General features: G+C 46.1%; 1 protein-coding gene across 1 annotated transcript; it reads right to left on the bottom strand.

Annotated features, from left to right (window-relative positions):
• Nucleotides 1-209: 209 nt before the first annotated feature.
• smad6a (SMAD family member 6a) lies at nucleotides 210-26,442 on the bottom strand. The gene is made up of 4 exons (XM_080488967.1): nucleotides 25,212-26,442; nucleotides 21,921-21,968; nucleotides 21,071-21,130; nucleotides 210-1,091 (listed from the first exon to the last, which is right to left on the bottom strand). Exons 1-4 carry the CDS (start codon nucleotides 25,921-25,923, stop codon nucleotides 436-438), a joined length of 1,476 nt encoding a protein of 491 aa, XP_080345093.1. The 5' UTR covers nucleotides 25,924-26,442; the 3' UTR covers nucleotides 210-435.

Genomic DNA, 26,442 nt, shown 5'->3' on the forward strand with positions numbered 1-26,442 from the left:
TGGAAGCCCCCTGCACGATTTGTGCATCGCCAATGTAATGGAATTTAATATTTGTCTGCATTATTGATTAACTCGTCAGAAATGCTCATCAAAACCACATAAATCATCACAGAAAGCTTCACTTAATACAAATAGTTTATTGACAGTGTGTGTGTGTGTGTGTGTGTGTGTGTGTGTGTGTGTGTGTGTGTGTGTGTGTGTGTGTGTGTGTCATATTGTTGGAAATGCTAAACCAGCTTTTTTTCCCTGGTAATCTGTGACGCATATGTTCAATCCAAAGTGCATGTTCCTGTTCCATTTTTTTGTTTTTTTTAATGTCGTCCATATACACACATTACACTATACATAAATAATTGCATTGTAAAAATGACTCAGGTATTTACATGTATAATATATTTTATATAATATATAAACTTTATATTAAATCTAGGTAGATTACAATTGGGGTCCGGAGGCCTGCGGCGTGTGTGTGAGTGTGTGTGTGTGTGTGTTGAGCAGCACCTCCAGCCAGCAGGGGCAGGAGGTGATGAACTGTCTGGAGTAGCAGGGGCCCCATCCTTTAGCGAAGCTGATACGAACACTGTGGGGGTCCCAGGGCCCCTCCTGGCTCTCGGGCTTCACCCCGTGCTCCTCCATCCAGCTGGAGCACTCGTAGTCGAACACCTTGAGGGAGAAGCCCGGCATCACGCGGGTCACGCTCAGGCCCCGGGCGCTGGGGGGGTCCAGGGTGGGCGAGTGGACGAAGACGGGGTGCTGGCTGCGGTTGTAGATCCAGACTCCGTCCGGCTCGCGGCTCAGCACGATGCCGAAGCCGATCTTACTGCGTGTCTGTTGCAGGCCGCCGCTCCCCCCTCCCCCGCCTCCCGTCCCGCCGTGGCCCCCCGGGTCCTGGCGGCGGCTGTGGTAGGCGTTGGCCTGCAGCTGGCTGAGGCAGAGGCCGGTGCCCTGAGGTAGGTCGTAGAAGATGCTGAGCGAAGGCTCGTAGGCTGGATAGAGGCGGCCGACACGTGTGCGCTGCTCCCAGTATGCTACGCTGCACCAGTGGGAGCGAGGACCCCCGGAGGTGGAGGAGCCCAGGGAGGTACCAGTGTCTGTAGGGGGGGGACAGGGGGGAGCAGAATTAATGTTTGCACAGGTTTTATTTAGCATCACTGATTCCTCTGGAATGTAGAGTAAGAGGAAGCAGGAGTTCAACATTTTCTCACACCAGCGGAGTTACCAGCTACACCCCCTGCAGTCTGAAGCCCCGCCTACACCACAACGTTTCAAGTCAAAAACGCATTGGTTTTTTTTTTGTTTTCGTATCAGAAAAGTTTGTGTTTGCCTGAAAACGTCTGAAAAGGGTGCGTTTCCATGGAAACGGCAGAAACACCGAAAACGTAGTCATGTAAACGGGGCCTGAATCGGGCTGTGACTGACCGACACGTAAAAGAGATTTAGAGGCTCAGAACGAGATTTCCTGAGACATAATTTCCCATCAGACTTCAGCTGCAGAAGAGAATCTGATAAACCGATGATAAAGAGTGGATGAATGAGTCCATCACTTTTGTAGCCGTTTTGAAAAAGTTGCGTTCTCAGTGGCTCCGAGCAACGTTATCACGTTTATATAATGCACTGTTGTCGGTGTGTGTGTGTGTGTGTGTGTGTGTGTGTGTGTGTGTGTGTGTGTGTGTGTGTGTGTGTGTGTGTGTGTGTGTGTGTGTGGTTTCAATGCAAAAAACATTGCTCTCTGCATTTCTGTTCCTTTTCAAAACTTTGCCGTGCAAACGCACAACTTTTCAAAAAAGGAAAACGTAACAAACGTAAAGATGTGTTTTCATTTCAAACGCCGTCTAAACGAGGCTTGTGTGTGTGTGTGTGTGTGTGTGTGTGTGTGTGTGTGTGTGTGTGTGTGTGTGTGTGTGTGTGTGTGTGTGTGTGTGTGCTGTGATGGACCGCTCACCTGACCAGGTGAATCTGGTTTCACTCACGGTCACTCTAATCTGGATGAAGATGGATTATTGTGAAGCTGCAGGTCAGTTGGACTGCCAGGACCAGGAAGGAGAGTCGCTGCTTTACACAGAACCTCCAGACTCATTAAAGCCTCCAGTCATGTTGTGTTTTGGGGGATTTACGAGTCGCCCACTCGTGTTCTTCCCCTTTAATTTGTCATATTTTGGAAAGGGGGCTCAAGCTGTCGGCACCGATCTCCCCACTTCCTCCTCTGACATCCCTCACCGTCACCCTCTCCGCCTTAAAGAGGAGGGCGGGAGCGGCGGAGAGCATTCAGCTCTCTGTCAAGCTAGCGCAAGCCGCTGAACCCCTGACCCCCCAGCCCTCATGCTATCAGCTCACATTAACTCCCACACAGAGTGATGCCATTATTTTGCTCCAGAGACTCTATTGACTCAGAGGATTTAAAGACCCATGTGCCTGTGGCCCCATTCCTTTCATTTTCCAGCTAACACCCGCCCTCCCCCAACCCCCACCGAGAGCAGGGGCAGCATGGCGGACGCTCCTCCTCGCCCGTTAACAAGCTGCGTCTGGGTGCAACCGGGAGCGACGCGAGGCTAGGTGTGCTGTGTTTGCACAGCGGCCATGTTTGGCTCAGGGGGACGGAGGGTGTATGTGTGTGTGTGTGTGTGTGTGTGTGTGTGCATGTTTTAGGTTTTTTGCATTGACACACACACACACACACACACACACACACACACACACACACACACACACACACACACACACACACACACACACACACACACACACACACACACACACACACACACACACACACACACACACACACACACAAATTGCACTTCTCATCTGAGGCCCACGTGTGTCATTAGTGAATTCCAGGCTGGCAACTCCTGCGGTCTGGAGTTTTTACAGCTCTCCAATAAGAGAGCAGGATCTCTCTCTTTCTCCCACTCTATCTCCTTCTGACACACGTATGTACACGCGCACACACACACGCACACACACACGCATACACACACGCACACACTTTTTTACTAGTCACGCTCTTCCCTGTAATAAGGCAACACAAACACGTCTGGGGGAAACACGGGGGGACTTTATGAGCTCACTATCAAATTAATTCCCAAAGAAGACATTAAACAAACTGGGACTTTTTAGGGGTTTTTTCAGACGGAGACTTTAATCTCAATCATACAATGAATGATGAAATTATACGGTATTAAATCCCAGATTTCAGGTGTTTGATACATTTAGAATGTAGACGGAGGAGACGGAATCTGAAGGTGCAAAACTCCTGAAACCTGCTGCTTCCATCAAGAAGGAACGATTTCACTAGAATATATATACATATATATATATATATATGTTTTTCCTCTTTATGTAATGGCACAGGTTTTCTTGGAGACATTTCCTTCAGTTTATCTCCATCATATCATCTTTTATCAGCACAACATCCAACGTTATGATTACTCGACCTGACTTCATCTCAATTTCCAGATGCCAATCTGGATTTGAGTATCGAGTATTCCCCAATTTTCCCCTGTGAGACTCGTATCACTCTGGTATATAAAGATATAGAAACTGTATAACAAACGGCTAATTAATGTCAAAGCTCAGTATTCTCTCTGAGGCCCCGTTTCCACGACGACGTATCAAGTGGAAATGCATCGTTTCAGAAAAGTTTTGTGTTTACACAGCGAAGTTCTGAGAAAGATGTAGTTAGTATGTTGGGTGTAATATGAACTGGGGGGTCGTGACCCTCTGGAGGCAAACTTTGTTGTAATGGTCCATCTACTGAGCATGTGCAGAACAACTAGTTACTACCGCCACGGTGCTCGTGTGCAGAAGCAGCATTTCTCCGTTAACAAGGAGACAGGCCCGGAGCGTTTCCAGAAAGTTTTTCGCCCGTTTCCATGGCGATGGAGTCAGACCGTTTTCAGAAAGTTCCACCTTGGGAGATGTTTTCAAAAAGTTTAATTTTCAGTGGCTCTGAGCACCGTTGTTGTGTCAACGGGCCATGAAAGATTTACATTTTCACTTGAAATCACTGCCGCGTAAACAACTGATGATTCCTTCAACTTTTTTTTTTGCTTTTCTAGATACTTTTTTTTGTCTGTACAGTAAGTGTTGTCACTATCTTTGCAATCCTTCTCTGGAAACAACAACAAACCAAAAAACCCTCTCCAGTCGTGGGTACGTTCTCAAAAAAAAAAGTCAATGAGGAAAGTGTCGTGTCATTTCTGTGACTATCTGAGAGATCATTTCACCATAGACAGACTGAATGACGACTACATTTCACAAGCAGCAGCAGCGGCGCTGTTTCCTGGCTGGTTTTCCCTCCCTGGAGGCTGACGGATACGGTGCGAAGTTCAAACCTCTCAATCACGATTCCCCCTCATGGCTGACAGCACGACATGTTTAATGTTTCTGCCACAGTTTTAAGCGTCACGAGGCCGAGTCTGTTGATGCTACAAACGATGGCACAACTCCTGAGAGAACGACGAGAGGAGGATGTGGAGGACAAGGAGAGGAGGAGAAGGAAGAGGAAGAGGAGGAGGAGGGAGAGGAGGAGAAGGAGCAGGAGGAGGAGGAGGAGGAGGAAGGCAACCAGCATCTTCAATGGAATTTTTAAAGAGAGGTTCAGACTGGAGGTTATCAGTGTGTTTATGTTGAAGCGGAGGAAGTTGAAAAACTCTGTGTGTGTGTGTGTGTGTGTGTGTGTGTGTGTGTGTGTGTGTGTGTGTGTGTGTGTGTGTGTGTGTGTGTGTGTGTGTGTGTGTGTGTGTGTGTGTGTGTGTGTGTGTGTGTGTGTGTGTGTGTGTGTGTGTGTGTGTGTGTGTGTGTGCCTGTAGCTGAGGGCTGGCAGCAATTACAACGTTCTGCAAGCATTTAAGCCAACCACCATTTAACAGCTCTGTTTACCAATTAGATAAGTAGCCTTTGTTATTTCATTTCAGAATCACTGTCTCTTAGTGCCAATCTCATGCAAACGCCACACTGCACCTCGCAGATGGTACCTGAACACTGCACAAATGTGGAAACGTGAGTGGCACTTAAAATTCATGTGTGCCTGGAACTAGGTACTGTCAGTGGTACACAAATTACGGACATTCAGTGCAACTTTAAAAAGAAGAAGGAAACAATAATTCCTCACTGAGGACGTTCTTCTTCAGGGTGTCACATCTTGATAACGTGAACACAGCCTTATTATTGCTGCGGTACCGTCAGCACTGGTTGAGTTATCAGCACCGTGTGGGTCAGAATAATGACTGATTCACTCATTAACTTAATCTAAAGTTACATCTGTCAGTGGGAGGAAGATGATCTATAATTTGGATGTTAAAGGAGGAAGATGCTCTATAATCTGGATGTTAGAGGAGCAGGATGCTCTATAATCTGGATGTTATTGGAGGAAGATGCTCTATAATCCGGATGTTAGAGGAGGAAGATGCTCTATAATCTGGATGGTAGTGGAGGAAGATGCGCTATAATCTGGATGTTAGTGGGAGGAAGATGCTCTATAATTTGGATGTTAAAGGAGGAAAATGCTCTATAATATGGGTGTTGTTGGAGGAATGTGCTCTATAATCTGGATGTTATTGGAGGAAGATGCTCTATAATCGGGATGTTAGAGGGAGGAAGATTCTTTATTATCTGGATGTTTATGGAGGAAGATGCTCTATAATCTGCACATAATCTCTTCTTGAAAGTAACTGATTCATGAACTTAAGATAACAATAAGAAGCAGCAGCAGAACAGCTGAGACAAACTACCAAATAATGCTAATCACAGCTCCTGTGGACACAGGCTGCGGCTAACGCTAATGTTGCTGTCAGGAGGGCTGATTTAGTTCAGGAATGAAGATTAAGGATATGCTAATGCTAGCCGCTGTCCCAGAAGGCATGACAGAAAGACACAGTAACTGTAACACTACTATTTAAACATTAAGGTTTTACAACCACTTTATAACATGTTAATAACACCGGTAACGATGAGCCAAATCATTAAAAAAACCACAGAGGCAATCTGAGGTCAAAGGTCAGACAGTCGCTTTCCTGCCGGCTCCCCGCAGACTGTCGAACCCGGACTTCAAACACTCGTCTTTCCTCTTTCATTTCCTCCTCTCTCTCTCTTTTCCTGCTCCTTTCACGACGCTGCAGATATTAAGGCACAGTTAGACATGTTGGGAGTGTAATAAGAGGTTTTATCAGCAGCAGACAGTCGGCTGAGCGTCCCGGAACGCCTCAACACACGAGATGTTCTCACTTCAGCTCAAACCAGACGCTCACAGAAACATGAAAATGGATTTCTCTGACATGAATGAGACTGAAGACACAGACGGGAGACGATCACATCGTCCATCACATAGTTTCATTGATGCAAATACTAATAGTCAGAAATATTTAAAACACCAAAGCAGACAACTGAACATATGGTGGTGGTTTTTGTTAGTTGATGCTGGTTTGATTCTGGTCCATGTTGGTCTATGATGGTCTGTGATGGTCTATGATGGTCTATGATGGTCTGTGATGGTCTATGATGATCTGTGATGGTCTGTGATGGTCTGTGATGGTCTATGATGGTCTGTGATGGTCTGTGATGGTCTATGATGGTCTGTTTTTTACCTGTTGAAGGTCAATGTTAGGTTTGACTCTGGTTTATGATGCTTCTTTGCTAGTCCATCCTGGTTTGTTGTGGTTTGTGGTGGACTGGTGGTCTTGATACTCATCTTATGTTTATCTGCTGGTTTATCTGGTGCATGCCCAACCTAGGCCAACGTAGACCAACATAGACCCGCATAGAAAAAGATAAACCAACATAGACCAAGAAAAACCAGCATGGACCACCATTGACCAGAATAGACCAACAAATAGACAAGCATAGACCAACTTAGAGCAACTTAGAGCACCTTAGAGCAACGTAGGACAACGTAGAGCAACGCAGACTGACATTGACCCGCATGTTCCAGCATGAATCAACATAGACCAGCATAGACAATGATAATCCAGCATAGACCACCATAGATGAGCATAGACCCACATAGACCAACATAGACGAGCATAGACCAACATAGAGCAACGTAGATCAGCATAGACCAACATTGACCAGCATAGAGCAACATAGACCAATGCAGATCAGCATGGGTCAACAAAGACCAGCATAGATCAACGTAGAGCCACATAGACTAACACAGACCGAAAAACTTTCAGCTGTTTATTAAAGAACCACAAGCAAAGATTCAACTCAAGGAGTCAATTTTTAGTGCGTTGAATTTTTTTCACTTTTACTCAAGAAAAGAAGCTTATTCACTCAAACGCTTGCTACCGCTACCTGGAGTGGCAGTGCGTCATTTTATCATTCTCCTTCAGTGCACTAGGTGGCAGTAGTGAGTCAGGGTCGTACAGTTTGTTGGTTTGAAAGTCTGTCAGAGTTTTGTCATTTCCGAATTCCATGAGTTAATCCTGAGAGCTGCTGTCTCGAGTTCCAGGACAGACGAGACGCTTCGACCAAACTGGACAGGAAAGTTAGCGTGCTAACTTCAGTACCGACGGTGCAACACATACACATCAATGGAATATCGTCGTGGTAGCTGCTTTCTCTTATTAGCACATTTATAAAGGTTTTAAAAGAGTTGTAGTCAAGACCACCTAACCTGAGACCGAGTCCAGACCAAGACCAGAGCATCGCAAGAACAAAACCATGAAAATTAGGTCAAGAGCTCAAGTTTTTAAAGTAAAAGATTGGTTGCTGTAACTTTTGAGTAAATAACTAATAGGCCACAACTTCCAAACACCATGAATCATCATAATTACTTTTGTTTGTTTGTTTGTTTGTTTGTTTGTTTGGTCTGAATGAAAACCAAAATGATGATACAAGTGTTTTGTGGTTTTACGGGAGATTTTGCGGCGGAATATTTATTATCCTGGAGCGATGACTTCATGGAGTCTTGACAGCGTCACTGTGTCAACAAGATCCTCCAAACACTTGAACTTTTGTACACATTAAACCAGCGCGGTGCCACGTGTTAATTTGTGAGCTTCAGCGGTGCCACTGAGTCGATGATTATCTTTGGATGGAGCCAAATATAAAGATATGAAGCATTTTCACTTTAAAAGATGGGCGCGGGGGGGCCGGGGGGGGGGGGGGGGGGGGGGGCATAGTAAACAGTTGAGGGAATGATCCATTCATAACAAAGAATGCCTTGTGTGCTCTTCATTCTGCAAAGTGCACATTGGCTTTACCATCATCTGCATACATGGAGAACATTTCATTTCTTATCTACAGATAATTCTTTTCTGAATCAAAAAAACCCCAAAACTAACCCTTTTCACTTGACACGGGCCACAGTTCGCTAACGGGAGCGAAATTATGGTTTTAAGTGAGCAAAAATGAAGACGCTATTATTCTAAGCCAGAAAGTGAATGAACATGAGGAGGTGCATGGCGGAGTACTGGTTGGCACTCCTCCCTCATAGCTGTTAGATTCCTGGCCTTGCTGCATGTTTTTCCTGTGCTTGTGTGGATTTACCCCCAAAGATCCAAAAACACGTGTTTCAGGTTCAGTCGGCCAATCTGTCGAATGTTAAAAAAAAATAAAAATCAAATGTCTCGGTTGGTTGTTGTATTCTTCTCTGGCTGCAGTCTGAGCAGCTTCCTCCTGCTAACCTGAACCTGCCTGCAGACCAACACAGTTGGTCGAGAAAAACAGAGAGCGAGGGGGTGAAAGAGGGAGCGAATGAGAACGAGGGGAGAGGACCTGCCAAGCATAACCAGCATCCACGGAAAAAATGAAGAGAGAGAAAGAGACTGTGAGAAAGAGAGGGAGGGAGGGAGACCCTCGTCTTTCATCCAGTGCCAAGGATTAGATTCCCCTCCAGTTATTAGACTCTTCCACTGTGCTGAAAGAAGTGGGAGGGTTGGGTGGAGGAGGAGGGGAGGGGAGGTGGGACAGAGGGACGAGAGGGGAGGATCGAGTTCGGCTCCTGACCATTGTCGGTCGCCTCTGAGATGCTTTGTTTTGGTTCCCCACATTTCCTGCCAAAAAAAAACCCAGAAAGAAAAAAAAAAAAAGTGGAAATAAAATCAAACGAGAGGAGAAGAAAAAAAGGGAGAAACACCCCTCCCAGCCTGCTAATGGTACGGTCTATGTTGTTTGAGACAACTATCATTACAGGGCAACTTCAATCCAGCAGGCCACATTTAAGCTGGCGTCTCGACTATCTCTGCCATCAGTGGGCCGCCTTATCGCCAGACACGGCTTTTACAGCCCAACACAACGGGGCACAAACACACACACACACACATTCCCACACACACACACACACACACACACACACACACACACACACACACACACACACACACACACACACACACACACACACACACACACACACACACACACACACACACACACACACACACACACACACACCTCCCTTCTCTCTCTTTTTCCATTGTAAAGTGGATGTTGTGATGAAGCCGTCTGCAACCAGAGACGTTGTGAATCCGAGAGACGGATTTCTACTTCTTACATTGGCGCATCCATAGACTATTCAGCTTTTGCAGACGCAAAAGTTACGCAAAGCCCACGGGTAGCCCTGAACCCCCTCAGCAGAACCTCCGAGTTGCCCGACTCGCAGGTCCAGAAATCTTTAAATACGCGTGGAAGCGGCACAGAACACAAGGGCTGTGATTGGTCCTCTATTCTGTCTCCTACATTCTAAAACTCTTGACAAGTTCCAGAATTTTCAAACATTCTAGACCTCTGACAAGTTCTTAGAAGTCTCCCACATTCCAGGACGCTGATGCATTCCAGAACCTCGGCACGTTTTACAACTCTCAAACATTCCAGGGTCTCCGATACGTTCTCGACTTTTGACACGTTCTAGAAAACCTCAAACTTTCTGGAACTCGCGCATCCCTCGACTTCAAAACACAAATCTACAGCTCTTACACCAGAACTCCAACAAGGCTCACAAATCTCAGACATTCTGTAACATGCACGACCTTCACCTCTTAAAAATAAAGTTCAGGAACTCTGACACATTTGAAAACTTTAATACATTTTAGAACTCTCACAGATTCGACGATTTACCCAAATTCCAGATTTGCGGAAGCTTCCCTCTCAGTGTTTAACAAAACTCCTTCCTCTGATCTGTGACTATCTTTAACTCGTCAGTGTGGGAGTTCTCCAACATGTCCACTTGCTTGATAAAAGCTTGATGTGAGGCTTTGATATGAGGCTGCACGCGGCCGATAAGTTGTATTGTTTTCTTCAACATCTGCTTCTTCAGTCCAGTTTGTAAAATATTCAACAGAATCATAAAAAACAAAACAACAGCACATTGTCGGTTGTCACACGGTAACAGTTTTTGCAGTGAAAGACAAACAGCCATCAAACTGAAATCCAAAACATGATGATTCTGGTCTTACGCTTCCTGTTTGACTTTAGTTCTTTTTTTAATCAAACAAAGACGGGATTTAGAACACGACTTTGAACCAAGCGAGAAAACTTGGAAAGAGATGTTTGGGGCAGAAGTGTTTTGCTTTCTACTTTTCAGGCAAACAGGCTTTTAAATTATACTTTTGACATGTTTCCGCTGTATTTTTCCATCTTATCTTCACATTTCTTTACTAATAAAACTACTTTGGAGCTTTACTGTTACTTTACTTTCACCTCTGCTGAAACATACACTTGGAATCGTTTCTTTATTTTGGTAAAACAGCCTGAAACATGTTTGTAAAATGAAAAAAGAGATTTTGAAACATAAAAATGCATTGATTCACAAAAAGTTGTATGATAAACTGATTAAAAAACTTTCAGGTGGATGTCCTGGTTTATGTCAGTGATGCTGCAGTGACTTTGTGTTCATTCACATCCATTCTGATATTTGTTTGGATTAAATCACACTGAAGTGCCCAGTAATTTTACAGATTGCACTGCAAAAAAGGGATAGTCCAAATATAAGATATAAAGACTACATTTGAGAAGAACATTACTTAAATCTAGTGAAATTATCTGTTCATGCAGCAAGTAAATTTCACTTGATAAGAAGTCTTGAAATAAGATTTATAAATCAAGATTTAGGATTATACTGTAAAATCAATAACTAAAAATAAGTCAGTAACTTTTAAAACAAGTCAAATTAGTGTGGATTTAAACTTTTTCTTCCTGATTGACAGACGCAGCGGCTCAATCTCAGTGACTGATCTGTGGACTAACATGCAGGAGTAAACAGAATCCGTGTGTGCGTGCGTACGTACGTGCGTGCGTGCGTGCGTGCGTGCGTGCGTGCGTGTTGCATGAATACATCAAAGCGACGTGGGTAACTGTTGTTAAATCGTGCAGGAGAGCGATGATTCAAGTCTTCAGGAGACTTGGAGAGCAGCAAGGCTCTCGGTAGTTGATAAGTCTCCCCTCCCAACACATTCCTGGACAGGCCCTCTTCCTCAACACTTCCTCCCCCCAACTCCCCCCCCCCACCCACCCACCCACCACCCCCCACCAACGCCCCCGCTTAGCCAGTCACAGGGGTCAAGTTGACAAGTCTCTCATTGAGACTCACGTGGGCCGACTATACGGCCTTCACTCCTCACAACATCATTACACACATTTATTGGTGGAATGGATCCATTTGTTCCTCCCAGTGAGAGAGAGAGAGAGAGAGAGAGAGAGAGAGAGAGAGAGAAAGAGAGAGAGAGAGAGAGACAGAGAGAGAGAGAGAGAGAGAGACTAATGAAATTCCCTCTGAAAGTCAGTTTGGTTGATTCATCTTAATGTGAAACTGTAAAGAAGAACTGTGAAAGTGAAAACAGGAGGTGAAGTGCACTGGAAGGACCGAGGTGTGATATAAAGACCGAAATGTTCTCCACTCTGAATCCTCAGACAGACACAGATGGGGCTTTTGTCATCTTCTGCTTTGTTTACCTGTGTAATTTGGGTAGTTTCCAGGACCTTGCAGACGTGTAGCCTACAGAGTAATACCCCTGATGACCTACGGGGGCAGGGTTGAATATTATAATTCATATGAGACCAGAGAAGGAAACAAAGAAGAAACTGGAAAAAGCTCCTTGGAGGAACAACTGTGTTGAATGTGTGTGTAAACATAAACAAATGTCCCACATGTCCTCGGGTGGACATCAGGACAAAGAGTTTTCAAATATGTCCACCGTTTAGAAACATAGTAAAACAGACGGCAACTAATTATCCCTAGTTTGAATCTGTTTCATGGCTGTTTGAATTAGAGACGTTGCCCCACATAAACACTGCCCCCTACTGGATGTAATTACAAACATCCAACCAAGATTTGAAGCACATCTGGGCATATTTGGGTGCTGTTGGTCGTTTTTGAAATAAAACCACACACATACCTGCAGAGAACGAGACGTTATAAACCAAAGCAATGGAAGTACACGGAAATCATATGAACAGAAGTTGGATTGTTATTACAGCGACTGTCAACTATAAAACTACCAAGTCCCAGAAGAATATGGAGTCATGACACTCTGGAGGTAAACTTTGTTCTTATTGTTCATCTACTGAGCATGTGCAGAACAACTCTTTACGACAGCATGACTAGTAATGGTGTTTCAGAAAAGTTGCGTTTTCCCACGTTTGCATGGAGATGGAGTTGCAACGTTTTCAAAAATTCACGTTTCCCCGGAGCATTTTCCCCGTTTCTCCAAAGTTTTTCCAAAAAGTTGCATTTTACCCTGTTTCCACGGAGACAGAGTCTGCGCTTCTTTTAAGAATGAAAAAAAAAGTTGTGTTTTTTCTGCGGTTTCCACAATGGTGGAGTCAAAGCCTTTTCAAAAAGTTGTGTTTTCAGTGGTTCCGAGCGCCGTTGTCACGTAAACGGACCCATAAAACGCGACAAAATTTTTCCGCTTTCACTAGAAAACCTGGTTTTCACAGGACCTGAATTTGTCTCGATTACGTTCAGTTCTAAAAATGTGCAACTGAATAGTTTTACCCTCCCAGGAGATTTTTCCTGTCTCCACCTGTGGAGCTCATAAGCCCATCTTTTTTTAAAACACGTTAATCACAACACGCTGAAGGAGGCGTTCACTGTTTGCGTCGCTTCTCGCGTGTCGAATCGGCTCTACCTCATGAGCAGAGCAACACAAACTGCCACACATCCTGAACGAGGCGACGGCGTTCTTCAGGTCGTGAAGATTGAAACCTTCAGTGGCTTCAGCGGGGAAAAAGCTTTGTACACATGCTGCTGGAGAAAAAAAAAAACTGCTGAAAATACATTAAAAGGTTTTAATTGAATGAAGCTTTTTAGTCTTAAGTGGGCCCTGCTTTGAAAGTCTCTCCGTGCAAGCGACAGTTTGCAGCGTCGGGCCGCGGCAGAGTCTGTCGACATCTGCTAAGAATCTTTAGGTTCAGCAGCCTGGCAGGAGGCCATTAAAAGCCAAATTGCGAGTTGGCAAAAACTCTGAGGGAACAACGGAAAGCCACAGCCAGTCCTGTAATTTAAACCTTATTTTAAATGGTGATGGTCTGACAACATGGACGGAGAGAGAGAGAGAGGAGAGCTGGAGGGAGAGAAAAAGAGCAGGGAAGAGAGAGAGAGAGAGAGAGAGAGAGAGAGAGAGAGAGAGAGAGAGTCAGCACAGATGGATTTCTTCATCACTTCATCATTAATGAGCAGAATTCAATAAAAACTATGAAAAATGAGAAAACAAGAAGAAAGCTGAGATAAAAAGTCAATAAACGGGCGAACAGAGGACAGCAACGCTAATTCTACTTCATAGGAGCAGTTTGGTAAATAACATGTTATCAAGTTACTATTACTATTCTAAAATTAGTTACGCAGTTGAAGTTACTGACGTTTCTGTTACTTTGTCATTGAGGGGAAAAAAAAGACATGCAGAGCTGCTGTTTTTCACTGTTTTGCTCCCCGTGCAAACCTTTAGCGTTAACATTAGAGTCTGTTCACTTAATGAGTGAAGTATTTCAACAACGAGCCACTTACTTTTAATTTCAGTAACTAGAAAAGTAACTTCACTACTTTTTTCAAGACGTAACCAGTTACTAAATTAAATAACCCTTCATTTTTGTCAAGCATTGTAGCATCGTGCTAATGCTAAAGCCAACAGTGCGCTTGCTGAGCAGCTTTATTTATGATAACTATTAAGTTACTCCGCTACTATTTTAAAGAAGTACAAGGAGTAAAAAGCAACAATATCCTCCTCAATCATTCTGTTAAAATCCCGGGAACCTCAAATACCCTCAAATATTTAATGCTCGCTGACTGTTTGGAGGCGTCTTCACCCACAAACCATCTCTGCCAGGAGGAACTGATGTTTCAGCATTAAAGCCGAAGCGCCGCCGGTTCAGGTTTCACAGCTTTTTCATTAAATGCAGAACAAAGAGAGAGAAGAAGTGTAGTGAAGTTTGAAGTCACACGAAGAGGATGAAACATCGAGAAAATGAATCAAATGGTTTTATTTGTCGAAGAGGCCAAATGTCATTTAGTCGCGTTTGCACAATGTTTTCAAGAGGAAACAGAAAACTTTCGTTGCGTTTTGTTGGTCCATTTACAACAACAACCATGCTACGAGCTGCTGAAAATTCTCACTTTTTGAAAACGCTCCATCTCTGTCTCCGTGGAAACGAGAGAAGTGCAACTTCTCAACAACAAATGATGCTACTGTGCATGCTCACCACAGCTGTAGTCAAAGGTTGATCTGCACACGCTCAGTAGACGGACAACAAGAACAATGTTTTCCTCCAGAGTGTCGTGACCAACGGTCCATATTCCACGTGTCCTTGAGCAAGACACTGAACCCCTCTCAATGGATGGGCATAGCGCCTCGCATGGTGGCCGCCTCCATCGGTGTGTGAATGTGTGTGTGAACGGGGGAATTAGATCAGCAGTGTAAAGCGCTTTGGGGACTGCTCACTTTGTGGAAAAACACTATATTAGTGAAATCCATTTATCAGGGATTTTCTAAAAGTTTCACCTTGGGAGCCGTTTTCAGAAAGTTGTATTTTCAGTGGCTCCGGGCAGGTTGTGGTGTAACCCGTACGGCTAAACTGCAACCAAAGTTTGGCATTTTTATTTGAAAACGTTGTCACATAAACAAGGCCTAAAGGAGGAGCTGGCACTCACCACTGCCCCCCAGTGTACTACAGCTGCGTTACTCAAGCGTTACTTTCTGCACCTTTAAAGATCCATGACGGATTTGTGAGGCACAGCTACTAACCGCTAATCGCAGCGTAAAAGAGGCGTGAGGGAAAATATTTGCAGAAATAGCGAATAGTTAATGATCCAGCACTTGATGTTGAATTCCACAGTCTGATGTGTCTCAGTCACGCATAAGAAGTGAGTGTTTTCGGTGTGCCAGCGGGCGGACTGGAGGTCCGGGTCACCGGGAGGACCCGTCCACGCTCAAGACTCTCACATCCCCACTGTTCACCTTCTGCCTATTCACATCTCGCGCCAATGACATGCTGCTAAAAAGCTGCCTTGTGCAGAGTTACTTCATTGGACTGGTGCTGCCGTGAGTCCAGTCTGAGCGTCCAGTAGATGATTTACCAAACCCGCTTCAGCCAGCGGTGACCTGGAAAGCTTCGCACTCCGGAGCTGAACTCACTCACGCAGCACGACGCAAGGAAACACCCCCCCGCCCCCCAACCCCAACCCTCACCCCCCAAAAAAGAAAAAAAAAAAAAACAAGAATGTGGGCTCCACTCCGTGTTTCTTAAGCATTAACAGCGATATGTTCAAACATGTATCAGATGTCACTCTCCAGAGCCAGACCCCCTCAGCCCACTCCCACTTCTTTCACTCCTCCACCCCCACCTCACCTTCCCCAATTTCCCAACATTCCTGGGCCGTGCCACATCAGTCAAAGGGCCGATTCATGGGGTTAATGCCGCGGCCGGGGCAGACGGGGCTTTGAGACAGGATGTTTGGCTGATACCTCGCTCTGCTTAAGCAAACAAGACCCCAAAATATGATTATGGCGGTGGGTTGAGCGGGGGCAGTCCTCTTGTCTTACGGCGGTGCATCCAGGCCATTAATGTCCACTAAGTATCGCCGCTTTACTTGTTTCCACATGTCGGGGAAAAGCCTAATGACAACAAGGTGAGCGAACGCTTGGCAGCCCGGGGAATGTTCGTGCAGCGAGAGCTGACAGGGACATCGTATAAAACACAAATGATGCCACGTAAACTTGACGGGACGGTGAAAAACATCGCGGTCCAGTGAAACGCTGGTAAAAACAGAGCTGAGAGTTTACGGCGGCGCCAGCAGCACCCAGAGTCTGTAGTTACACACACCAGGAAACAAAAGTGGGAAAAACAGCTCACGTCCGTGCCAAAAAATGTCCAATTCATGCCTCGGGGTGCATTTAAGCATTCACATTTTATGACAGCATGGGTGTTTGCATTGACTTCACCATTACATGCTGCATACATGAGCATTGGAGAAGTTCTATTACAAGGATCCTTCCTGGGACTTTAAGGAGACGCTTACAGCAGCTTTGTCTCCACATATCGTTCATCGTACCGCCTCCACATCATACAGAAAACATCTGCAAATATATCACGAAGCACTTTACCTTCATATATGTATATGTATATTTCTCATTTAAGTGGTAAGTCTCTATATCTAGTCCACTACTGTCATAACTGTTACACAATTACTTCCCATTATAGTGAAAAACAACAAATTTGGTCTAAAAAATGCAATGTGGCCTGAGGACGAGCATCATCTCTCGACAACTATGATGTTTTTATTGGCAACACCACAAGAGCAAAAATAACAGCAATGTTCCATAAAGTCATTTTACTTAAAGCCTACAGTTACTAAATACTTAATATTCTCGCTCAGTTACTGTGGCTACATGCTAAAGCTAACGCTACCTCCAGTGGGACAAGTTTTATGTTGCTGTTCTTTAGGACGGAGTTCAGGATTAACGGGGCTTCTCCTCTAGTAAACAGGAGTTTAATTATATAGTCATGGTGAAGACAACTACTGTTTCTATGTGCGACAAATGTACACAAGCTCACTCAGGCCTCATTTATACGACAATGTGAAGACACATCAATTTAGCCTTTTTGTTTCAGAAAAGTTTGCCGTCGACGTGGCAACATTTTGAAAACGATGCAGTTAGCACGACAGGCCACAAGCTGGTGCTGTTGTAATGAAACGACACACTATAAACATTAACAATGGGAGAACACAGAAATTCGTATGGACAGACGACCAAGTTGTATTGTTATTACGGTGACTGTCAAAATAAAAGTACCAAGTCACAGGAGAATCTGGACTGAGAGTCACGACACTCTGGAGGAAAACGTTGTTATTGTCCATCTACTGAGCATGTGCAGAACAACTAGTTACTATGGCCATGAAAGTTGTGTTTTTGCCCGTTTCCCAAGAGACCGAGTCGGAGCATTTTCAAAAAGTTGCATCTTAAAACGCTGCATCTTTGAGCGCCGTCGTTGCGTAAATGGAAACACAAAATGTTACGAAGGTTTTTCCACTTTCAAATGAGAACCGTCACGTTTTGTTGCACATTGACCGTCGGCTTCCACGACAACAGCGTCCAGAGTGCAACACGTTTGAAAACCTCCGCTCTGCGTCTCCATGGAAACAAGAGAAACTCCTGCGCATGAGCACTGCGGTCAAATTAACACGTTTTCACCCCCGAACATTGAAGTGATTGTCCAGAAAATCAATGTGAAGAACGCAAGACAATGTAAAGTCTCCTAAAGCGTGGAGAAAACAGCTGTGTGTGTGTGTGTGTGTGTGTGTGTGTGTGTGTGTGTGTGTGTGTGTGTGTGTGTGTGTGTGTGTGTGTGTGTGTGTGTGTGTGTCCTGATAGAACCCCTAAGTGAGACGATCTTATCACAGAGTCAGACAGAAATTCCTCCCTGTCTCTCTCTCTCTCTCTCTCTCACACACACACACACACACACACACACACACACACACACACACACACACACACACACACACACACACACACACACACACACACACACACACACACACACACACACACACACACACACACACACTGACAGCTGAATGACACGTCTTGTTGGAATCACAGCAGGACGATCCCAGCAGATAGAGGTCCTGTAAAGCTGCAGCAGACGTTTCCCTCTCCAGCCGTTCGCTGCGGTTTAAAGGGAACGTCCACTGATGGAACGATAAAAGAGGCCGGAGCAAAGGTATGCACGGACCACACCCTGCGGGTGCTCGTTTCCCCTCCGAGCCGGGGCGCACACTTGCTTTTAAAGGCAGAACAACAGGGATGTTCAAGTGGCAGAGCAACATGTGATTTGTTGTGGAGAAACACCCCGGCAGGCTTCAGAGGCGTACCTGCACAAATCCACATCTTTTTACGCTCCTGAAAGATGGAGCACACATCAAGGCTTTCTTTTGAATCCTGCGATACGTGTCGGAGTCGGGGGCGTCGTGTTGGGCTGGTTTCCTGTTATCGGAGCGGCTGCAGCTCTGAACAGGAGTCTTATAACCTGTCAAAGTTAACAACAAAAGCCGCATGCAGATTTCTTGGCTCGCCGTGTGTACACGGGCCTCACTCTTGGCCTGAGCTCCGGCTCTCGGCTCCAGCTTTCTGGTGTGCGGGGCAGGGGATCAGAGACCACACACACACACACACACACACACACACACACACACACACACACACACACACACACACACACACACACACACACACACACACACACACACACACACACACACACACACACACACACACACACACACACACACACACACACACACACACACACACACACACACACGCCATAACATTTGAGAAATCCATTTCTGCTCATTTATAGAACCTAAACCTAAGGACCTAAACAACTCACAAACTGGTCAGTTTGAGTTTCTCTCTAAATTATCGGTTTTCAAAAATGTGGGAGGATGAGCCCCCCCCACCCCCACCCCCACCCACCCCTCACCCCTCCACCACACTCATACCACACATGCTTTGTCTCACACCAAGTAATAATTTTTACTTATCCACTCCTCCATGTTTTCCACGTTGTATATCAAAGTTACAAGACCATGAAAAATGCTTCTTTGCTTGTTGAGACGCTTTTTGAAGTATCGGCTGAGTCTTACAGATCTCACTGTCGCGTGTCGGTGACGCTTATAGTTTTATACTGAGGACCCCCGTTTACGCTGCAGCGACTTCTCCCAAGCGAAGTTTTAAACGCAAAAACGTTGCAGTGTTTTTCGGGGGTCCGTTTGTGTGACGGCCGTGCCCCGAGACACCGAAAATGCAAATTTTTGGAAACGCTCCGATCGACACTCTGGATCCAAAATCTGGATGTGGTGGGCCTGTGGGTTCCCCGGAACGCGACGAGGACACCCCCACCCCGCCCACCCCCGACCCCAGCACGTAAACAAATAAAGCTCCAGTTTCATCATCTAGAGGGGGCTGTTTCCTGCCCTCAGACCCCCCCCCCCACACACACACACACACACAGACACACTCAAAACTCTACACCTCTGCCTCATCAGAGTCACTCGGCTCCCCCGCCCCCAAAGTGCCAGCCTCTTTCCACTGCTGCAGGAATGAAGGGATTTGAGGGAAGAAAGAGGGAAAGAGGGGGATGGGTGCTCCAACAGGCGGGTGCGGGGTGGGGTGTGTGTGTGTGTGGGGGGGGGGGGGGGGGGGGGGCACTGGGAGTATGCACGGGGATCTTATTGCAGCTTCGTCCCAGTCAAATATTTTGCTGTGGAGAAAGCGTAGACAGAGGAAAAGAGAGAAAGAAAGGCTACACTGCTGCGGCATCTAGATAGTGAGACCCCCAGACCCCAACTGATCCCCCCCACTACCACCCCCCACCCCCCACGTGCCCCTCTGACAAAAGAAGCTTTATATGCAGCTCAGGTTATGGTTGTTTTAGAAACCTTTGAAAGTAGCACCAAAGCACAATTTAAAAACACCAGAAAACCTCATTTACTTTTCCGCGTGTGCACGTGTGTGTGCGTGCGTGTGTGCGTGCGTGCGTGCGTGCGTGCGTGCTTCAAACTTTTTCCATTCATGTTTGATTATCGTATAAAGCTCGACTACACGCCCGTCACGAAGTAACTTGGTACTGTAACTGGACTACTGTTGGCTGCTCGTGCGAGGGACTGCTCACTGTGATGAAGTCTTAACTCAGATTCAGTCACTCGCTGCAGAGCTGCCGTCCCTCTGCACACCCTGTCAGCTTTAGCGTTTTGTCTTGATGATTACTGTTTCTCTAAACTCCTGTTTACTGGAAGAAGAGCACATCATTAATCCTGTCAGTAACCTCCTGGCAAAAAGGACAAGTGATTGTCAGTAACTTTAGCATTAGCCTGTAGCCACTGTGGCCGTGATCAGCATTAGCACACAATCTCTTTTGCTGTCTGCGATTTGGTGGATTAAAAGTTGTTTAGTCGGTGCTGCTTCTCGTCATTAGTTCATGAATCTGATTCTTTAAGAACTAACATCCAGATTATAGAGCATCTTCCTCCACTAACATCCAGATTATAGAGCATCTTCCTCACATTAACATCCAGATTATAGAGCATCTTCCTCCCTTTAACATCCAGATTATAGAGCATCTTCCATCACTAACATCCAGATTATAGAGCATCTCCCTCCCTCTAACATTCAGATTATAGAGCATCTTCCTCCACTAACATCCAGATTATAGAGCATCTACCCCCTCTAACATCCAGATTATAGAGCATCTTCCTCCCTCTAACATCCAGATTATAGATCATCTCCCTCCATCTAACATCCAGATTATAGAGCATCTTCCTCCCTTTAACATCCAGATTCTAGAGCATCTTCCTCCCACTAACATCCAGATTATAGAGCATCTTCCGCCCTCCAACGATCAGATTATAGAGCATCTTCCTCCCTCTAACATCCAGATTATAGAGCAGTCATTAAACTGACAGCCCAGCAAAGTCAACATTATATTATGTGAACTGGTTAACAAGTAACTAGACTTTTTTTCCGTAACTAGTCATGTAACACCAGTACTTCCTCTTGAAGGAACTACAAGTAACTGTTATGAAGTAGTAATTTGCTGTGTTTCCTCCACAGGTGTTAATCCAGGGATTCCTCACCTGTGTAGTCTCTTGGCATGTTGAGAGGAGGAGCAGGTTCAGTGTAAGACCGAGTTGAGTCTGGAGAAGAAAGGACAGAGGGCCGACATTCAGAGGATTCAATCATTAATCCACCCCTAAAGTCAAACACAGTTCGGATTACAGCCTTTGACTCTTCATGGTTTAATTACATGACTACTTTTGAACATGTCTGCAAAGTTTACGCTGAAGAAAAACACTTTGACACGTTTATAATGAAAAATCAATCCGTTGATCTTAAATAGCTGCTAATATTTTACAGTCATCGTTCTATGGACCGTAAACAGACCTGCAGAGCACGTGTTCATTAAACCGTTTTCAACCATTCAGCTATCAAGAGAATGATCATTCTATTTAACTTCTGCATCTTTTTGTGTTTTCTCGCAAATATAAATTGCGTAAAACCTCCTTGTATGTAATTTCCACATGATAAAATACAATGAAAAGTATTAGACTGATCAAAATCACACATTTTTCAATTTTCTTGATTTTAAGAGTCTATAAACTAGATCAATTCAAATTAGTTTCCAGTAAAAGATCATCCCCAGGCAGTGAAATGCCGCTGTGCCACCATATAATGTATTGTTTGTACAGTAGAAATAGAAAAATGATTTAAACAAACCAGTAACAGTATTTATCTCAGTGTTACACTTCACTCATAAATAATGTATGATATAATAATTAGTTGTAAGGAATCAGGAAGAGATGTGAAAGTTATTGAATATGTTAAAGACTATGAATCTTTAAAGAGAACATTAACACACACACGTTTCAGCGGTAATATATCAGAGATAATCTGGGACAGTGGGGACAGTACGCTGGTCAGACTCACCCAGTGGCTTGTGTTGGTCTGAATGAGAGTAAGGAGGAGGAGGTGATTCTGGAAACAAAAAAAGACAAGTGTTGTTTAATACACTAGTTTATACCGAGGACAAACATGTCACATCCAAAACATCCGACCTGGGCCTCGAATGGCACCGCGGAGCCGCATGCGGCCTTCTATTGACGATGAGATTGTTGTAGAAATACAGTTAAATATTTCCTCTCGATACGCGGTTCCCACTTTCCCCTGCTTATATTGGATGACTTTTGCCCCGTTTCCACGACAACGTTGAAATGAAAACGCATTGTTTTTGCGCTTTCACCTCAGAAAAGTTTCACTTTTAAAGCCCCAATGTTCTGAAAACGATGTCCGTTTCCATGGCAATGGCAGAAACACGGAAAACAATGTCGTTTCCATGTTGGATTAAGAGTTTCAACAAGTTGTGTTTTCAGTGGTTCTGAGCACCGCTGTCGTGTGAACTGGCGAAACACAATTAAGGTTTTGCATTTTCACTTGAAATCTCTCCCGTGTAAACGGACCATTTATTCAACACTTTCAGGTCCTAATGATTGATTTGATTGAATTTTATGACAGTGGGCATTACAGTGGTGCTGCAGTTAACTCCCACAGTGACTTCGACATTTTATGTTTGTGACCTTTTAAAGTCAGTCCTAAACCGACCAAAATAACATGAACCTTTCTTCATTTGTAGTTTAAAAAAGTTTTTTTTAAATATGCTAAGGCACATTAATTGTTATTGTGTTTTAGTATGATCAAAGTCTTTAATTTTGACAACGATGACTGTTCAAACAGAAACACCACAGATGTTGAAAATGCTGCAGTTTGCATGCCACGCCACTAGGTGGTGCTGTATTTTAGTAACAGCAGGACGGCAGCTTGTCTGCTCCTTTTCTGTCTTTGTGTCAGAAAAATTGACTGTGGATGTGTAGTGGACATGCAGTGGATGCCCTGTGGACTGTGGATGTGCAGGGGATGTGCAGTGGATGTAAAGTGGATGCCTTGTGGACTGTGGACGTGCAGTGGATGCCCTGTGGACTACTGTGGACTGTGGACATGCAGTGGATGCCCTGTGGACTGTTCATGTGCAGTCTGATGTGCAGTGGATGTCCTGTGAACTGTGGATGTGCAGTAGATGTCCTGTGGACTGTGTATGTGCAGTGGACATGCAGTGGATGCCCTGTGGACTGTGGATGTGTAGTGGACCTGCAGTGGATGTCCTGTGGACTGTGGATGTGCAGTGGATGTAAAGTGGATGCCTTGTGGACTGTGGATGTGCAGTGGATGCCCTGTGGACTGTGGATGCCCTGTGGACTAGGACATGCAGTGGATGCCCTGTGGACTGTGCATGTGCAGTGCATGTGCAGTGGACGTGCAGTGGATGTCCTGTGGACTGTGGATGTCCTGTGGACTGTGGATGTGCAGTGGATGCCCTGTGGACTGTGGACATGCAGTGGATGTCCTGTGGACTTTGAACATGCAGTGGATGTCCTGTGGACGTGCAGTGGATGTCCTGTCGACTGTGGATGTGCAGTCGATACCCTGTGGACTGTGGACATGCAGTGGATGTCCTGTGGACTTTGGATGCCCTGTGGACTGTGGATGCCCTGTGGACTGTGCATGTGCAGTGGATGTCCTGTGGACTGTGGATGTGCAGTCGATGCCCTGTGGACTGTGGACATGCAGTGGATGTCCTGTGGACTTTGGACATGCAGTGGCTGCCCTGTGGACTGTGCTGCAGGCTGCTGGGAGAGTCCCTCCAGGCCACAGTGGACGTGGGTTTGTGGCTGCGGCCCCTTTAAGAGCGCAGCCAGTAATTGCCGGAGTCCTCAGTCAGTCAGATATCCAGCGAGTCAGTCTGGCGCCAGCACTATGCAAACTGTATATTATCGGCACTCCTTCACCTAAATAACAAGAGGAGGACCTCCTTGTCAGAGGAAAAAGAGCCTGAGTGCAACTTGAGAGCGACCTTCGTCTAGAAGATGTGGGAAGCTGCGGAGCTGCGCGCACTTTTAAAGACGTGTGTAATGTGTCAGGAATGTGCAGAGAAGCAACCAAAGTCAAGAAACAATGAGGAAAAACGGCACTAAAGCACAAACCGGAGCTGCTCCCAGTCTAATCTGTTCAAATCTGCTCAAAGTGACTCAAACAGCTTCACTGTCACAACACTGTGATTTCATGCCTTCTATTACACTGCAGTTATGCCTCATCAATCTCTCTCCAAGGAGAATAAGTGTTTTCAACAAGGCCGTCAAACCTGAGGTCTGCGGACCAAAATGAGCCGCCAGCGGATCCTTTCCAGCCACAGCTGCTTCTGACTCATTTCCTAACAACGGCACTCTGGTGGTGGACTAACAGTCTGAGCGCAACGGCCATGTTTTAAAGTGAAAATGCTAAAAAAAAAAAACTCGGGAGTCCCTAAAAATGCAATTTTTGGATAACACTACCAAGGTAGAACTTTTTGAAAATACCCCGTCGCCATGGAGACGGCGAAAGTGGGACTTTCTTGAAACGTCGCGTAAAAACGGCACCAAACCCAGAAATCATGCAGCAGTGGCAGCACCTAATGCTAAATAATTAGCATTAGCATCAGAGCCAAACTGAAGAGCGCATGTGGAACGCAGTAAATCAGAGGATTGCATTTCATGTATTTTGCATCTGGTCTCATTGATGAAATTTGAGTTTTGTAGAGTTTTTCATGAGATTGCTCAACTTGTCTGGTTTTTCTAAACCAGTCGACTTTTTCAAGTTGTAATTATAATCCACATAAACAAAAGGAGAACTTCAGAGTTGTCCAAAGATCTTGGATTGAAAGTTTTAATAAACTTCCATTTTTCTGGCTCGGCCCATTCAGAATCAAACTGATTTTGGCGCTTGGATTAATCTGAGTTTGGCACCTTGGATTAAGATTATTTTGACAACTAAGCAATTTTTTGGTCCCTAGATTAAAGTGATTTATACCTCTGGATTAAACCAGTTTGACACCTCTACTCTAGAAGATGTGCAATAATGTAAACGTAAACAAAGGGTTTATAGTTTGTAGTGGAGCAGAAGGCCATCGCCGATTTAATCCCTGCAGATTGTCTGGAGGGACTCACAGAAGTTCCAACACTTTGCAAAAAATCCTGAAAATACTTCATGCAACACGCAGGTCACGAGGCCATGATGATTAGGACACTCAAGAAGTCACTTACAAGCTCTTTACTTCTTGTGGATCCCGCCATTGCCCTGTGACTTGACCCCCCCACCCCGCCCCCGCCCCTCCGCTGCTGCCGTCCTTACCTGGCCCACACAGGCGGCTGTAGTGATGCGGATTGCAGCACACCTTTGCGCCGCCCGCCTCGCCGAAGCTCTGGCACTGGCAGAGCGCTTTGAGCGCGGCGGAAGGAGGCAGGTCGCTCCAGCGGAACAGCCTGCACAGCAGAAACTGAGGAGAGACGTGATGCGCGCCCAGCCGCAGCTCCGTGCTGGGCACCATGACGCACTCCCCGGGGATCCCTCCTCCGGTCTCCACGGCCTTCATCAGCCCGTCCAGATCCTTCTCCTTAAGTCTTTTCAAAAACGCGTGAGCGGCTCCCGCGAGTTCCTCCTCCTGCCCCGCACGCCGCGGTGCGCACACGCACGGCTCCTCTCCGTCTTTCCTCCGACGTCTCAGATCCCATTCCCCAAATAAACAACACGTCACCGTGCGACCGTCGCCGTCCTGCGCGCCCCGGGAGCCCCGGGGCTCCGGGACGCGCGCGGCTCCCCGGTCGTCGTCGGGCTGCTCCTCGTCGTCCCTCTCCGCGCTCTCCGCCGGGTCTCCAGCCTCCCCTGTGAGTCCCGGAGCCGGCTCGGTGTGCGTCACCGCCCGCTGCTCCAGTCTGTGGAGCTTCCCCGGGTGTCTGCTCCGCGCGCCCTCACCTCGCCTGCCTCCATCCCGCCCGTCGCTCTCGGTGACCAGACGGCTTCTCCAGAGTCGCCGTACGAGACCTGAGCGTTTCGACTTGAACATACGACAAACCTACACAGCTTCGGATGAGTCCTGTCGGTCCCGTCGGTCCCGTCCGCTCCTCGGGAGATGCAACATGGATTTACGCTCGTGGCAGGACACCGGGAGTTTGCGCACGGTGCGCACAGCGTGCGCAGCCGGTGGTCACCGTGTCCGAGCGCCGCGCCAGCATTAGAGAGTCATTTTTATTCATGCATCGCGTGAAACATCACTCGGCGTCTCGGTGACCTGCTGTCTCCAACTCAATCAAGCAATAACTTGTGCAGCCGAGCCCGGAGCTCCGCGACGCACCGGAGGTCCCGCACGCAGCACACCGACCATACTCACACCGCCCCGAGCCCCGCAAAAACGCTCCTCAGGTCACACAAACTTTACGCCGCTTCTCCTCCAGCTCCAGATAAATCCTCTCGCACCGGGAGGCGCTCACACACTCCTGTGGCCGCGCAGGGCGCGACAGTCCCGGGATGGAAATCAGAAATGATCCGGGACCGGAAAAAAAAGAAAATCCTCAAGGACGGATTC

The sequence above is a fragment of the Lipophrys pholis genome, assembly GCF_963383615.2.
Source record: "Lipophrys pholis genome assembly, chromosome: 2".
In the NCBI taxonomy this organism is placed as follows: Eukaryota; Metazoa; Chordata; class Actinopteri; order Blenniiformes; family Blenniidae; genus Lipophrys; species Lipophrys pholis.

What these genes read in the sequence shown, in the direction of transcription:
- smad6a (XM_080488967.1), bottom strand. Translation starts at nt 25,923, where the DNA reads ATGTTCAAGTCGAAACGCTCAGGTCTCGTACGGCGACTCTGGAGAAGC. An exon ending in CAGCCGCCTGTGTGGGCCAG is followed by an intron (nt 21,969 to 25,211) that starts GTAAGGACGGCA and finishes TTTTGTTTCCAG; the next exon opens with AATCACCTCCTCCTCCTTAC. An exon ending in AGACCAACACAAGCCACTGG is followed by an intron (nt 21,131 to 21,920) that starts GTGAGTCTGACC and finishes TTTCTTCTCCAG; the next exon opens with ACTCAACTCGGTCTTACACT.